At 42.9% G+C, this 15,076-nt stretch overlaps 1 protein-coding gene across 2 annotated transcripts in view; it reads left to right on the top strand.

The window, feature by feature from the left end:
• Nucleotides 1-14,293, top strand: part of Dpy19l1 (dpy-19-like 1 (C. elegans)) — a 91,363-nt gene extending 77,070 nt beyond the window's left edge. Inside the window, exons 18-23 of one of the 2 annotated variants that reach the window (NM_001359948.1) lie at nucleotides 1,226-1,345; nucleotides 2,884-3,058; nucleotides 3,712-3,811; nucleotides 4,865-4,990; nucleotides 11,648-11,833; nucleotides 13,085-14,293. In NM_001359948.1, the coding sequence (NP_001346877.1) occupies nucleotides 1,226-1,345; nucleotides 2,884-3,058; nucleotides 3,712-3,811; nucleotides 4,865-4,990; nucleotides 11,648-11,804 (678 nt within the window). In that variant the 3' untranslated portion in view covers nucleotides 11,805-11,833; nucleotides 13,085-14,293. Of the gene's footprint in view, nucleotides 1-1,225; nucleotides 1,346-2,883; nucleotides 3,059-3,711; nucleotides 3,812-4,864; nucleotides 4,991-11,647 lie in introns of both variants that reach the window. The other variant, NM_172920.4, reaches the window with a different exon arrangement.
• Nucleotides 14,294-15,076: the final 783 nt, after the last annotated feature.

Raw genomic sequence — 15,076 nt, 5'->3', positions numbered from 1 at the left:
GTGTGTGTGTGTGTGTGTGTGTGTGTGTGTATGCATTCATACTTTGGTTTATAGTCCTGGTATCTAGATTTATTGGTACTTGTCATTAATTTATCTTTAAAATTCTTGGATATGGTTTGCTTTTTGTAGGAATGAGCAAGCTGATTGGCTGACTCATTTGCTGAACTGCTAAACACTTTTGGTCAGTGAATGAATGAGTCACTGCAGTAACAGCAGTTAGTTTCTAGAGCCCAGTGAGGCAAGTGTGCAAGGTATCCTTGTGTGGTAGAATGCCACATTTTTCTACACCTTGTCCAGAATCTTCAGAGATGTGACTGGCTGCTGTTCCTACCTTCCAGAGATCAGCTAGTTTCACACAGTGCAGGCTGGAGCACTGTGGTTCAGAGGCAGTGGCCTCCATTCCTCTGCCCACTTCTGACCCTTGTTTAATGACAAAAACAAGGTAGACTTAAGACCTGGAAATCAGGCTGTGTTGACTGCACAAATGCTTGACTGTGTGGCTCTGATAAAATCATACAGCCTGATAGTCCATGTTAACAGTTTCCCCATGCCTGTAGATTCTCATTGAAGTGCAGAGAGCAAGTGAATAGAGTAGTGTCACTATGATTCCTTCCACAACTGAGCCAGGGTTAGGGAGAACAGCAGCTTCTGCACACAGGACTGCCACATCTGAACTCACAGCAGGGGTTGCCTGCACAAGACCTGTGGACCCCCAAGCCAGTCCACATTCTAGCATGGATGGGGCCGGTGCTTATGAGCCTCTACCCCAAAACAAACACGCTATAGACTGTTGATGGCTTCTGCAGGAGGGAGTATCAGTTTTCTTTAAAGATGAGGCCCCTGGTAGGTCCAAAATGCTCCAACAGATGATCTCAAACCCATGAGAAAGTTGGGGAGGGAGGGAGAAAGGGAGAAGAAGAGAGGAGGGGAAAGATGTGTGTGTCTATGTATACATAGCACAAAGTGGACTCTGAGGTATTACTGTTTTAAAGGAGGACACAAAGCTAAGAGGATATGAAGAGTTTGGGGTGTGGCTCCAAGACTCTGGAATTAGGGAAAGTTATAGGGGATGATTGTGTTCAAGATGCCTTGTTTGAAAGTTTCTAAGAATTGATAAAAATATTCCATAGAAAGAGCCATTTAAAAATCATTTCTGCATGCTCAAATTAACAATGTCTTGCCTTTACAAATGGTAGACATGAATACTTGTCTTTCCTCCCGTCAGTTGGTTTACCACGCTCTGCAGCTGTTAGCGTACACAGCCCTTGGTGTTCTGATCATGAGACTGAAGCTCTTCCTGACACCACACATGTGTGTTATGGCATCCTTGATCTGTTCCAGACAGGTAACTTAGTGACAGTTCTAGGCCAGCCTTGGCTACTAAGGGATCCTAAAGTAGTACTGGGCGACGGGCTATAATTCCCTACCCCTGAAGTTCTTCTCTTTGCTTCTGTATACAACTTCCTATAGCCTAGTGATCCAGGCTGATCACTGTCTGCTCTTCTAGCTTGTGAAATTATCCTGGCAAACAGCAGATACCACATCAATGCAGACTGGGCTCATCAGCAATTCGTACAGGTGCTGATAAAAAAGACAACTTGACTGTAGAGGAATTTTTTATTTTTCTATCACATATTAATTTTGATATCATTATTATTATTATTGGGGGTAGTTTTTTGGTTTTTCAAAAAAAAATTCCTCTATGTATCCCTGGCTGTCCTGGAACTTGCTTTGTAGACCAGACTGGCCTCGAACTCAATATATCTGCTTGCCTCTGCCTCTTGAGTGTTGGGTTTAAAGGCATGTGCTTCTACCACCTAGTTATATAATTTCTAAAAGTGGGTTTGAGGTTAGCTTTCAAATTGTGTTCTCTTATTTGCAATCAAGCTTTAAGATGTTTTTCCTTGTGTGTACATATGTACATGTGTCCCTAGTTTTAGTCTTTAGTCATCCTTGATGATTTACTCTTATTTATCACGTGATAATATTCAGACATTTCTGCTCCTCTGTAGTGTGCCTGTCAGTCAGCAAAGGTGCAGCCTCACCTCTATTAACTGTAACAGACATTTACGAAGCACCAGCTCTTAGTTCTAGGTTTGTCTGGTCCCCAGAAGTCGGGCAGGGAGCCTGAGGGAAAGGACAGTGGGATGGCTCTGTCCTGAGTGTGGACTGTGTGTGTGCAGATGCTTCAAAGTGTGCACGCTGTCTTAGAGAGGCCCCACACACCTCTCCCATTCTCCTCTAGGCCGGGTTGGGACAGCAAACAGAGCTGGTGGCAAGTCCTCCATCTTGACTCCCACCCCACCAGTGGGGCAGGTAACAGAGTCTACACTGTGCTGCAAACTCAGAAGGACTCTGCATTGGGTTAACTTTGCTCCTGCTATGGTACTGGAGCTCAAACCCAGACTCGCAGGCACGTGCTGTACCAGTAAGCTGGCTCCCTAGCCTATTCTGAACCAACAAGTTTTATAAGTGGGCTCTTGTCTTTATTTTAGGCTGGACCTTATAAGTCAGGCAGGTAACCTGGCTCTTCTTGCAGTGCTTCTGAAGCTGTGTTTCTTGGCTACAATCGTTTTGATACCGAATCTCATTGTTGAAGTATTATTTGCTGGGCCAGCAAGTTGGCTCAGTGGGTAAAGGCACCCGATGCCAAGCACGGTGACCCGAGTCCAATGCCTGCTGTTCACATGAGGTGGAAGAGAGAGCTGACTCCCCAGTTCTCCTCTAACCGCTCCCACCTCCCATGGTCGTAATGATGAAATTCTTCTTTAAACAGTCCACATGTGGCACGGCAGCACAGGTTGAGTTCTTCCTCAGGAGGGTTACCTTGCTGGTACACGCTGCTTTGTACTGATGGTCACCAGGGGTTTTCTTGAATTTCAGCTGTTTGGATGGCTCTTTGGCAAAGTGCATCCCGGTGCTGTTGTCTTTGCTATATTAGCAGCAATGTCTATTCAAGGTTCAGCAAACCTACAAACCCAGTGGAACATTGTAGGGGAGTTCAGCAATTTACCACAAGAAGAACTCATAGAATGGATCCGATACAGCACAAAACCAGGTAAAATTACTAGAAAGCCCTGCTAGTTTTTAATCTAGCTAGGATTCTCTTTCCACCACAATTTCATGTTACCACAAAATCCTACCTGAAGTCTTTTAGAGGAGTTACAACTATTGGCTACATGGTTTAAGGTGGGGAATGCTATATACACCTTAGTGATTTAGCTTGTTATTTTCATATACGTCTAAATTTATAAAAGTTTTCCAAAGTTCTACATTTAACATGATTTTGTTATGTTTCCTTTCTTGATGGAATTTCAGTATTATTAGCCTTCCCATTCCCTTTTACCAATGGGTCATGGCCCTTAAGTCCATGTGTCTCCATGGAAACTTACTGTACCAGTAGGACGTGGTTGGTGCTGTGAAACGTTCTTCGTCAGCTGGAGACTGTTCTCCAAGATATTAGAAAAGAAAAGGAAGAGAAAGGAAGCTGATACTCACTGCTCAGCGCTGACCACCCTGTCCCCCAAGCCTGGCTACAGACCTTCTCTCTGTCAGCCACTGGCTTCATTCTGCTGCTGCCCTTGAACCTTTAACTTATGGCCTCCCTGGCCTTCAGCAGCTCTGTTACTTGTGGAATAACTGGGCTGTTCTGATAGCAACCCCTGCTGATGCTGGTCCGGCATGTTCCTGAGTCCATGCAATTGCTTCCAGATGCAGTGTTTGCAGGCGCCATGCCCACCATGGCAAGTGTGAAGCTCTCTGCTCTCCGACCCGTGGTGAACCACCCACATTATGAAGATGCAGGTCTAAGGTAAGTGCACAGGTGCATGATGGGAAGAACAGGTCTCACACAGATAGACAGTGAGTGAGGATCCCAGCAGAAGAGGAAGGTTTCTGAGAAGATAGGGTCAGCAGGGTTATTTCAGAGTCATTCATGGGGAAGGAGCAGCTGGGCTGGAAGCCAAGCTTTTGAGGCTGTATTGTGCAGTAATGCTGGTATCTTTGGTTACAGCTTTCTAGTGGGCAGATAAAAGAAATCCTAACAGTTGTCCAAGGTATCCAGGTCGGCTTGGCACTATCACCCACAATTATCCAACATTCACCAGTTTAAGGTTTTTAGTAAAGCCTCCTCCTTATTGGATTTTTTTTCTTGAAATCTGAGGAGTCAGTTGGAAGAGATTCATTCAGTGGGATTTCTGCTCTGCTCTTATGATATTGTTTGCTATAATGAACTTAGGTAGTTTGCGTAGTCATATAAGGTTTACTTGTTTTCCCCATAAACCATGCATTCTATTCTCCTGGAAGAGGTGATAGATTGAATATAGATGTACTTTCCAGAGGAGATAAAGCTAGTCATTTCCCAAATGATTGGACGGATGCTAGTAGCATACTGTTTTGCATAACAATGGGATGCACATTTTATAAATAAAAAGCTTTTTCATTAAAAAGTCAATTTCAGTGCAATTTTCCAAAGCAGTTTTGTAGAGTAAGTTTTTCTCAAATTTAGAAATCAGTGGAGAGTTGTGTGTGTTGCCAGTGGCCTCTTGCAACTGTGTTTGTGTATGTGCTCTCATCCCTGCTTGCACTCAGAGTTTGCTGGACAGTGGTAGGCAAAGCAAGGGAGCAAAGGCAGCATTAAGTTTGGAAATACGGGTGTTTTTTGGCACCAAGCCCCTTCTCCCAGAACACTGGGCTTCATCCGCCTTCTTGTCTGACCTCCCCAGGAGCCTTGCCAGCTCCTCCCAGGCCTTTCCACCTTCTGCCTTCTCTGGAGTGTGCCTAAGTCCCATCCCACCCATGTAACGCTGGCTGTGCCCCTTTTAATCTGGAAAGTTTTTGCCTACTTATTTTTTTTTTCTTCAAGAGCCAGAACAAAAATAGTATACTCAATGTATAGCCGGAAAGCGCCCGAGGACGTGAAGAAGGAATTGATGAAATTAAAAGTGAATTACTACATTTTGGAAGAGTCATGGTGCATAAGAAGATCCAAGTAAGTATTTTACACAATTCATAGTTTATAATCTTAACAGAGAGAAGTTAGCTTAGACCCATGGTAAGTGTTTTATATGTATGATATATAATATAATACATGTAAAATAAAACATTTTCAAAAGTATGAACAAAACATTCTGTACATAATTTGAATTAACCTTTTTACTCATTATAGAAATATACTTTTTTAACAGTGATTGCCTTGAAGTGACTATATTCAGATTGATTGATAATCTTCCAAATTGTTCTTATTTGCATTTGATTTTTTTTTTTTTAAAAACAGTTTAGTTAGAATTGACTTAGGCCTCTGAAACCAAGTAATGAGAAAGTCTGGCTGTGCTTCAGAAGTGCAGCGACAACTAAGAGACTCACTGTCCAGATTGAGTCTACACACCTGACACGTGTCCTGGGGCTGGATAATGTTGTCTGGTAATATCACTTCAAGTGAAATTCTCCATTCTTGCTTTACCTACATCCTCCTAAGTTGATAGTTTGACTAGTTTGCTTCCATGAAGAAATTCACTGATCAGAGCCTAACTACAATGACAGAAATCTCAAAATGGAATATAACTTCTGAAGTGGACATGACATACAGCCTTGCCAGGGGCTGAGCACACCCATGGCATCCCAGCACTCAGCACATCGAGGGGAGGATTACAGATTTGAGTTACATGTGGACTTTGACAACAGCCTGGATTGCATAGCAAGACTGGCTCAAAACAAACAAACCAAAACAGAGCTCAGCAATGCTGAAGACAAATAAGACAGCAGATGACAGTGACCTGGAATTCCAGGTCCAAAGCGTCCCTAAACAGAGAGCACAGGGCTGGATGATTTCACCAAGAGTTGAGGGCATTGTATGTGTTACATCAGAACTCTTACTGAAGCCTGTGGGAAGCCACATGTGCCGTTGCAGGGTGGCACTGGCTACCGCTGGCCACCACGCATATATAGGCAATAAAGTTTTTTTTTTGCCAAGATGAGGTTTTGAGAGTTAACCAATCAGATAAGAGACAAATTAACCAATCAGATGAGAGACAAGTTAACCAATCAGATGAGAGACAAGTTAACCAATTAGATGAGAGACATGTTAACCAATCAGATGTGAGACATGCAAATGAGGTGGTAAGCATAACCCATGCATAACCAATCCGGGTGTGAGACACGCCTCTCCTAGGCCTATATAAGCAGCACCAGTTCTGGGCTTGGGGTCTCTTTGCCTCTGCAATCAAGCTCTCCCAATAAACGTGTGCAGAAGGATCCTGTTGCAGCGTTGTTCTTGCTGGCTAGTCGGGCGTGCACAAGAAAAGCCTTTAGGGGGCTGCTCTATCCTTGTGTGCTATTTACTTCAGTGATACTACCGGGCATTAAGAGAAACTGCTCACATAAACTTCATGAATGAAAACAGTTCTGTGACATAGCATCTACATAGCTTTGTCTACAAGACCTAAGCTAGTCACTGATTATGGAAAGCTCTTCCTATGAGTAGGTTCCAAGTAATTTGAATTTAATCATTTATAAAAACTGTTATTGCTGTTATCACATAGAACATGTCTTAAATACTTATAACCAATGTCAAGGAGATGGCTTAGCATTAGGCCATCTTGGCTACTCCTACAGAGAACTTGGGTTCATTTCCCAGCACCTTTGAGCTGGCTCACAACTATCAGTAACAGCAGTTCAGAGGATCTGATGCACTCTCCTGGCCTCCACAGGCATTAAGCTCTTATGCAGTGTACATACACATAACGCACACAAAACATTCCCTCACATTAAAAAAAAAAAATTTAAATGCTTGTAGTGATGTGGGTATTATAAGATTCACACACTCAACAATTATCTCTGTTCTGTACATTGTACAGAATCCAAGTGTCTAAGTATTATGAGGCCGTGTAAGAAGGCAGCGCTGGGTGAGCATTGCAGCAGCTCAGCATCTTGACGGCCTTCTGTGAAGTTGGAGTCTTTAGCTCCTTCCCCTTTAAGAAACATGAGGCCACTGGAACAGGAAAATCATTTGCATAACCTTTCCTCCAATTGATGAAAATTGACCCAAAATTGATCTTTGTTTTCTAGTCCCTTGTGTGACATTTTTTAATATGTCCAAGTTGCCAAAGCCTTGTGTTGTGCAGTCTTGATGGAGAAGTTTGGGTTTGCACAACTCTGGTGGTGCCATCCTTTGATATGGAGAGAATTGGTTTTATGTGCATGGTTAGGGACATAGAGGACACAGAAGATATAGAGATTCTCAACCTGTGTGTTACAACCTCTTGGGGTCGAATGACCCTTTCACAGGCATCATCTAAGACCATTGGTAAACATAGATATTTATGTTACCATTCATAGCAATAGCAAAATTACAGTTAAGAAGTAGCAATGAAACTATTTTTATGATTGAGAGTTACTACAACAGGAGGAATTGTATTTACAGGATTGCAACATTAGGGAGGTTCAAAACTACTGATAGAAGGCAATAAATGTTGCCTCCAAGCAAGACCAGTACTGTTTAACTGGCTTCAGATCACTCCGACTGCAGCTCAGGTTGCAGCAGAGAGGGAGCACATCGTGCCTCTGCCATCTGGACATGGACTTGATAGCGTTGGCTGGTTTCATCAAGAGGGAGAGGAGGAAGCCAAGAGGTGGCAGCCAAGAGGTGGCTTTGTCCTGCCTGCTTCCCGTTCCTGTTCCCATGGAAGTCCAGGCAGACTGAAGGCATACCTTCTGGAAACCTTGGGCAGGTCCACGAGAGCTGTCCTAGTCACAGTTCCTCTTACTGTGACCCAAAAACAGTTTAGAAAGAAAGGGTTTATTATACTCCATATTGCTGTTCATTACCAAAGTAAGACAGGACAGGAACTTAGGCAGGGCAGGAACCTGGAGGCAGGAGCTGATTCAGAGGCCATGGGGCAGTGCTGCTTACTGGCTTGCTTCCTCTGGCTTTCACAGTCTTATAGAACCCAGGACCACCAGGCCAGGGATGGACGGCATTGTTGATCACTAATTGAGAAAATGCCTTACAGCTGGATCTCATGGAGACATTTTCTTACCTGAGGCCTCGCTCTCTCTGATGACTGTAGTTTGTGTCAGTTTGACCCAAGGCACAAAGACAGACCCAACAGAAGCCAAAGGAGAATGGACAGGGAGAAGGGGACAGGTTTTTATCCTATTTTTACATGTACCAGAGGAACTGAGTTTCTTGAGAGGTGTTTCATCCAGTATTGGGGTTTTCTTTTATTCTGTCTGCCTTCAGTCTGCATCAGTTAAGTTGGCCAGAGACAACCTGCAGCTTGCTGCAGATACTGGAAAATAAAAGTATGTCAGAAGAGGGGAAGCAAACGGAGCTTGGGAGAGAAAGGAAGGAAAGTCTAGTGCTGAGCGAGTATTTCTGTGTGCACTTGTGTGCCTGTGCATGCTCACGCATGCATTCGTGCATGATCTCCTCAGGGCTTAATGGTATGGCTTGATCATTCATCAGATACATCACCATGTGGACAAAAACTAAAATATACCCATTTTTAATTTGGCAATTGTAGATGAGTTTTTATAAACTTTTACTTTTTCTTTCTTTTTTCTTTTCTTTGTTCCTTTTCTTTCTCTTTCTTTCCTTCTTTTTTTCTTTTTCCACTTTATCTTTTCAAAGAAAGCTTTTCTTAATTCAAGTCAGTCTGAATAAAATTCAAACACTTACACTGAGGGGGAAATCATTCCCGTTGCCCCTGGTCCCCCTCCGCCCCACTTTCCTTTTGATAATGCGTGTTGTATGTTGCTGTTGTCTAGCCTGAGCCTGAACTGGCCTTAACTGATGCTTCGGATTGGGCCTCTGGGGATCCAGGATTACGGGCATACACCACTCTGTCCAGTGTCACCGATGCTATTGAAAGATGGGCTTCAGTGCCAGGGGAGACTTTACAGGACTCCAGTAACAGGGCAGGCGGCCATCACAAGACAGCTCTTGCCCCGTCATTTTGCTTTAGCATGTTGAGCTCTGGAAAACCCAGAGTAGTGTGGCCAGCAGAGTAGGTTTTGAATTTTTAGCTGTCATATTTTCTACGACCCCAAGTATAACAGTTCAGCCTTGGTGTGTGTGTGAGAACTTTAAGGGTGGAATCCAGAAGCCCAGCCCTGTGACTCTAGTTCTTCAGCTGTGTTCATCAGTGTTAACGAGGCTACTCAGAAAGTACACTGGAACCCTTTGTGGGGACATCACTGGGAGGGTCTCTGGCCGTTAATGTGATGGAGGCAAAATGAAAATTTGTGTCTTGGACACAATGAACATTTAAGTTACAAAAGAGAGACAGGCACCAAAACATAGTGATGTTACATTATGGCAGCAAAGTGTGAAGTGACCAAAGTGTACATCTACACAAGACAGTCCATCAGTAACCATAGATCAGAACTCACAGCTGTGACAAGGAGCAAATGGGTCTTTGTGTACCAAAATGCAAAAAATAACTAAATTGTACTGTTACAAGTCCCATAATGTCCCCAATTTTGTGAAAGCAACTCAGAACTGTCCTTGTTTATGTGAGAGGGAACATGGATCAAAGCGCTAGCAGGATAGATAGATGCTGATATTTATTAGCAGTGCCTCTGAGAAATGATATTCAGGACTAGGTGTGTACCTGCAGAGTGATGAATACTGGACCGGATAGTCAAAGAGATAAGATTAAATGGAACTTGGACTTCTCATAAGTGTTTCTTAGGGAGGGGTGGGGGAGGGAGGGAGAGAGGGAGGTAGGGAAGGGGATAGAGGAGAGAGAGGGGGGGGGAGAGAGAGAGAGAGAGAGAGAGAGCAGCCATGGTCTATTCTCTATAATTTTAACTTTCCCTGTTCCTCCCCTCCCCTCCCCTCCCCTCCCCTCCCCTCCCCTCCCCTCCCCTCCCCTCTCCTCTCCTTTCCCTTATTCTGAGTAAGAATTGAAGGTGAGGGCCTCATCTATGCTATTCAAGCATGCTGCCCCAGACATTTTTCCTCCGTGTGTGTGTGTGTGTGTATGTACAAGTGTGCATTCATTCCTGCATGTGTGTATGTGTGTGTTTGAGATATCATCTCAGTAACTTGCTCAGGTTAGCCTTGAACTTGAGATGTCACTACTTCAGCATATACCAGTGGCAAACAAGTAAAAACAGAATAGCCACATGAAAGTACAGCAACCCTATAAATCTGATCTTGTTTAAAATGTTTAAATTATTTGGATGAGTTGTTTAGGCAAATATAACTTGGTAATTCTATTTATACTAGGTTTTGTTTTGTTTTGGAGACAGAGTCCTTCTATGTAGTCCTGGTTGTCCTGGAGCTCATTAGTAGAACAGTATGGCCTTGAACTCACAGAGGTCTGCCTACCTCTGCCTCCATAGTGCAGGGATTAAAGATGTGTGCCACCATGCAGAGCTATCTATATTGTTCTTTATAAAAATATATTATTGGCTGAGCACGGTGGCACACATCTGGAATTCAAATCCCTGAAACTCTGAGTCAGGAAGACTGTAAGTTTCAGGCTATTCCAGGCCATACAGTGATTTTGGATGAAAAAAAAAAAAAGAAAAGAAATACATTGTATTTACAGTTTAGTTTCATTTAGCTAAGAAGTAAGCTTACCTTTGTCAGGTGTCAGGTAGTTTGTATATCCAGAAATGCTCAAACTGGACTATAGGAGGATTTCTGGTGGTTAGATAAGAGCCAGCACTCCTCAGGAACTGGTGAACTGGTTCCTATCGGCCACAGGTGTCATAAAGAGTCATTTTCCTTACCCCTGTCAGAGGGCACATATGGCTCCATTGGCATGCACATTTGATTGCGGGTCAGAGCCTATGCTGGGCCTCAGGCTGTCTCCATACCATCTCACAAGTATTTGTTATTCATTTCCCAGGCGCTAACACTGGCCCTTCTCCCCTCAGTCCCAGCTCTGTCACTCTCCTGTCTCCTGCTATTTTTGCTTCTCTGACAGACAGCCCTGGCTGTGTCCAGTCTGCTTCTTTCCCTCTCTGCTCTGGACTCTTCCAGAATCCTCTAGATATTTTCACTTTTGGCCATATCCAGTCTACTTCTTTCTCTCTGCTCTAGACTCTGGGTATTTTTCTCTTCTACCTACAATAAGAACCATAACCATTCAGCCAGATTGGCAGTTTCTTTGCCGTGTCCCTCCCATATGATCACAATAAGACTTTCCTTTAAAGTGACTCATTTTAGAGTATAATGAGTACACCTTCCCCAGGAACTAAGCAAATTTCATAATTGTTAAAACTAACACGTTTGTACTCGGAGCTTGGTGCTGTAAACATGTGAGTGCCCTCAGTCTGCACACTCTGAGGGGCAAGCCGGTGCTGTGGGCATCTTCCCTGTTTACAAGTGGAACCCTCTCTCAGCACATTCTTGATGAGTCGCAGAGGCAGAGCTTACGGGAGTCTCTCAGCTGTCTTATCCAGTCCCTGAGCACACGCATTCTGTGCCTCTCCTTATACTCCCTGATGCTGTGTTCCCATTGTCCTAAAGAGGAGCTATGGCAGCTTACAAAATTAACGGTGACTCTTGTGTGACTTAAGAGCTATGCTGATTAATGGAAGTAGGAAAAGGGTGATGAGACAAGAAGTATAGACACTGCTGTGCTATCTCCACTTGGATAATGTGCATTGACCTTAAACTGTGCTACTTCCCTAGGCCTGGATGCAGCATGCCTGAAATCTGGGATGTAGAGGATCCAGACAACGCTGGGAAAACTCCCCTGTGCAACATCTTGGTGAAGGATTCCAAGCCTCACTTTACCACAGTGTTCCAGAACAGTGTTTACAAAGTCCTAGAAGTTCTCAGACAGTGACTGCACGTGCATCTGCCAGAGACGCACCAGTAATGGCTTTACTGCTTTGCCACTAACTCAGAGCGCAAACCTTTAGAAAGTCTTTGAAAGTAACTGTTTCGAATGGCAAACATTTGATTTGGTCAGTTTGTCAGTCTGACTGTAAAATGGCTTACATCAGATCGATTAGTTACTGTTTCACTGCACCTGTTAAAATTTGCTATGCAAATGAGTATATGTGTGTACTTGGTTTAAATATTTGTGTTATGGTGAACAAAGCCATCTGTTTAGAAATACATCATGGGTCATGACAGATGATATGAAACTACAGTCACTTCTGGACTGATAGGGGCCTGTTAGCACCTTGCTTCCTATTTACCTCCTGATCTTATCTTTGAACACTGTCTCAGCTCTCAGTCCAGGCGTGGTTGGCCTGTGGGTCACCTGTTCACCTCGCTTCCGGGTGCTCCTTTTGTTGTTTGTTGCTCTCGTGAATCAAGTGTTTCCTGCCTGTTGTTACCCAGACTCCTGGGTATGGTGGCGAGGACCAGTTCCTTAAGTTTCCAGCTATGTGCTGTGTGTTTCTCCCCACGCAGGCTGGTTTCTTTTCCACATAAATACTGTCTTGTCTTTAGGTTGATTAGCAAGTGCTTATTCTTGGTTAAAAAATTAGTAATTGTGTATTTTTCTCATTTTTAGTATTAATCAAATATTATATTTTAATACCTTTAATTCATTTAAAAAATTTTATGATTAATTACGCTGTTAGGAAAAACTATTTTGGACAAACTCAAATATGATGCATCTATAGCTTGATATATATGTACATATGGAGAGAGGGGGGAGAGAGAGAGAGAGAGAGACATAGCTTGTGGTGGACTGTAGTCTTTGCTAATTTTACCTTCACTATTAGAATAAAATAAAACCTAAGTAACCTCTGTTAATGTAAATGAGATGAATAGAGTCTTTTATTTTGCTTTCAAAATTGCCTATCTTTAATAAGACAAAGCCTTAAGCCTTATAATTTTGCCTCAAAAAAAAAAAAATTCAGTGTGTAGAGTGAGTATGCTCTCAGTCTTTCCCATTTTTTTCTTGTTTTTTTTTTTTGAAAAATTCCTAAACTTGCTTTGAATTTCTTATACAAATTTTGTTTCTTGAAAGTTAATTTGTGTGAAATGAGATACTTCAAAACTATAATCTTCATTGTTGCAAGTAATGGTTTTGAGGTTTTAAATTCTAAGTAAACTGTGACCATGGCTGACTACCCATTTTTTATACAGTCTTCTCTTTATTAACCACAGGCAGATTAACCTCAGTGTGGATTGTCCTTGAGACCTGAACCCTCAGGGATGGCTTCCGGTGCCCACTCCAGTCCTGACAGCCACGGAAGGAAGAGCTGTTCTTTCTGCCTTCTTCCCAGAGCCGAAGGACAAGCTTGTCTGGGGGACATTGGTCACCTGCAAAGACAGCACTTGCAACTGAGGAGTGTGGCCTCAGTAAGGAGCCAGCCTCACCAGCCAGGGCCTCCCTCCCTGAAGCTGCCCGGGGACTGCCATTCCCACTGTTGCAGACTGTGGCCAGGCTTCCTCATCTGATGCTTAGTTTTAGTTCCCAAGCTTTTACGAACTCCGAAAATAGGGGAGCAACTGGAGGTCATGGTTTAGGGGTGTTTGAGTGATAGTGTGGCAATGCAGGGCAATGTAAAGAAAGGGGCAGGCATGGGAGTGAGGGACACATGCCCTGCCTGCTCCGCAGCTCTTCTGCAGCCCAATATGGCTGCTGTGTGGATACAGCAGTTAGGGTTTTTTTTTTTTATCACCCTTTAAAAGTTATTTTCTGTCCTTACCCTCTAACAATTCCCTTCATAATAAGTTCACATGTAATGATTGGAAATTCTGTACAGAGAAACAAAACATTAAAATACTGTTAGAGCCAGTTCACATGCTGGGAAACATTAAAAGTAGTCTAAATTAGGTTTTTTTGCAGAAACCTTTTGTAACAAACAGTATGTCGTAATGTAACTCCAGCAGCAAGCTTTGCTTGTATTTAGTCAAGTCAGCTTGGAAATGCGGCCTTGGGGCCCACTGCATTCTCAGTCCAGCACATCTAGTAGCAGTGTGGCGGAAACACTTTTATGGCAACATGGAGCAGTATTAGATTTTATGTAGCTGACAATGCAGTATTAAAGCTCAGTATTTTGCATATTTTTAGCATTTACAAATATTTTTGCTTTAGTGTGAGAAAAGGAAAGAAAGACAGAAGGCAGTTGAATAGTTATTATTGTGACATTAAACAAAAAATAAGCTGGGTAATATGTCCATTAAAAGCTAAACCTCTAAAATGCCTGTCAGAGTGTGTGCTGTTCTGGTAGGCCAGCAGCATGGATGAGAAGACAAAAGGATGTGTCTGAGCTAAAGCGATCCTGCACAGGAGTGTTGTATTTTTATGAATTTTATGCCCCTTGTTTACATGTACTATATATGTTAAATAAAAAAAAAAAACATGAAAAATGTGCCATGTGTTTTCTGCCTGCTACTGTTCTCTGCACCCATCTGTGGCTGCGCACATTCCCATCTGTAGTCAGACGGCCGTGAGCTGATCGACATCCTCTTGCAGTCTTCGCTAAAATGGGGAAAGGTAACAACCTGGGGCCCATTGTTGATGGTAGGGGCTCGAATCATCCAAAATGGTATGGTATTTATGGTCAAAGCCACACGTTCCTTTGTCCTTTTCATCAAGGGACATATGTATTGGTATAATTACAGAGTTGCTAACAGCTTTTCTCATACATTACACCAAAGACCATTTGTTGTAAAAGATTCCCCAAGTTATAGTACATTTATTTGTGCATTATTGCTTTTGCTGTTTAGGGAAGGCAGTTTAGCTGTGTTCACCCATATAGAAACTAACTTACTTTTTTCTTTTGTTTTGTTGTCATTGTTGTTAGATTTGTTTGTTCATTTGTTTGTTTTTCAACATGGTTTCTCTATGCATAGCTCTGGCACTAATCTGTAGACCAGTCTGGCCTGGAACTCAGCAGTTTGACTGCCTTAGTCTGATGGGATTAAAGCCATGTGTTACCACCGCCCATCGTAGAACTGACTTTCTGACAAAGCTGCACTTTGCTTCTGACATCTTTGGAGAATGGTGCTCTGATATGCTAATTCACAAGCTAGTGGCCATAAGAAGTACCCATAAAACCTGGAAATTTGCCAAGCTTCTCACTTGGCTGATCTAGATGGGGACCCCAAGATTTACATTTTTATTAGTGTAGTTATGTATGATGGGCTTCA

The sequence above is a fragment of the Mus musculus genome, chromosome 9, assembly GCF_000001635.26.
Source record: "Mus musculus strain C57BL/6J chromosome 9, GRCm38.p6 C57BL/6J".
Lineage (NCBI taxonomy): Eukaryota > Metazoa > Chordata > Mammalia > Rodentia > Muridae > Mus > Mus musculus.
This window is presented reverse-complemented; position numbering and strand designations above follow the sequence as displayed.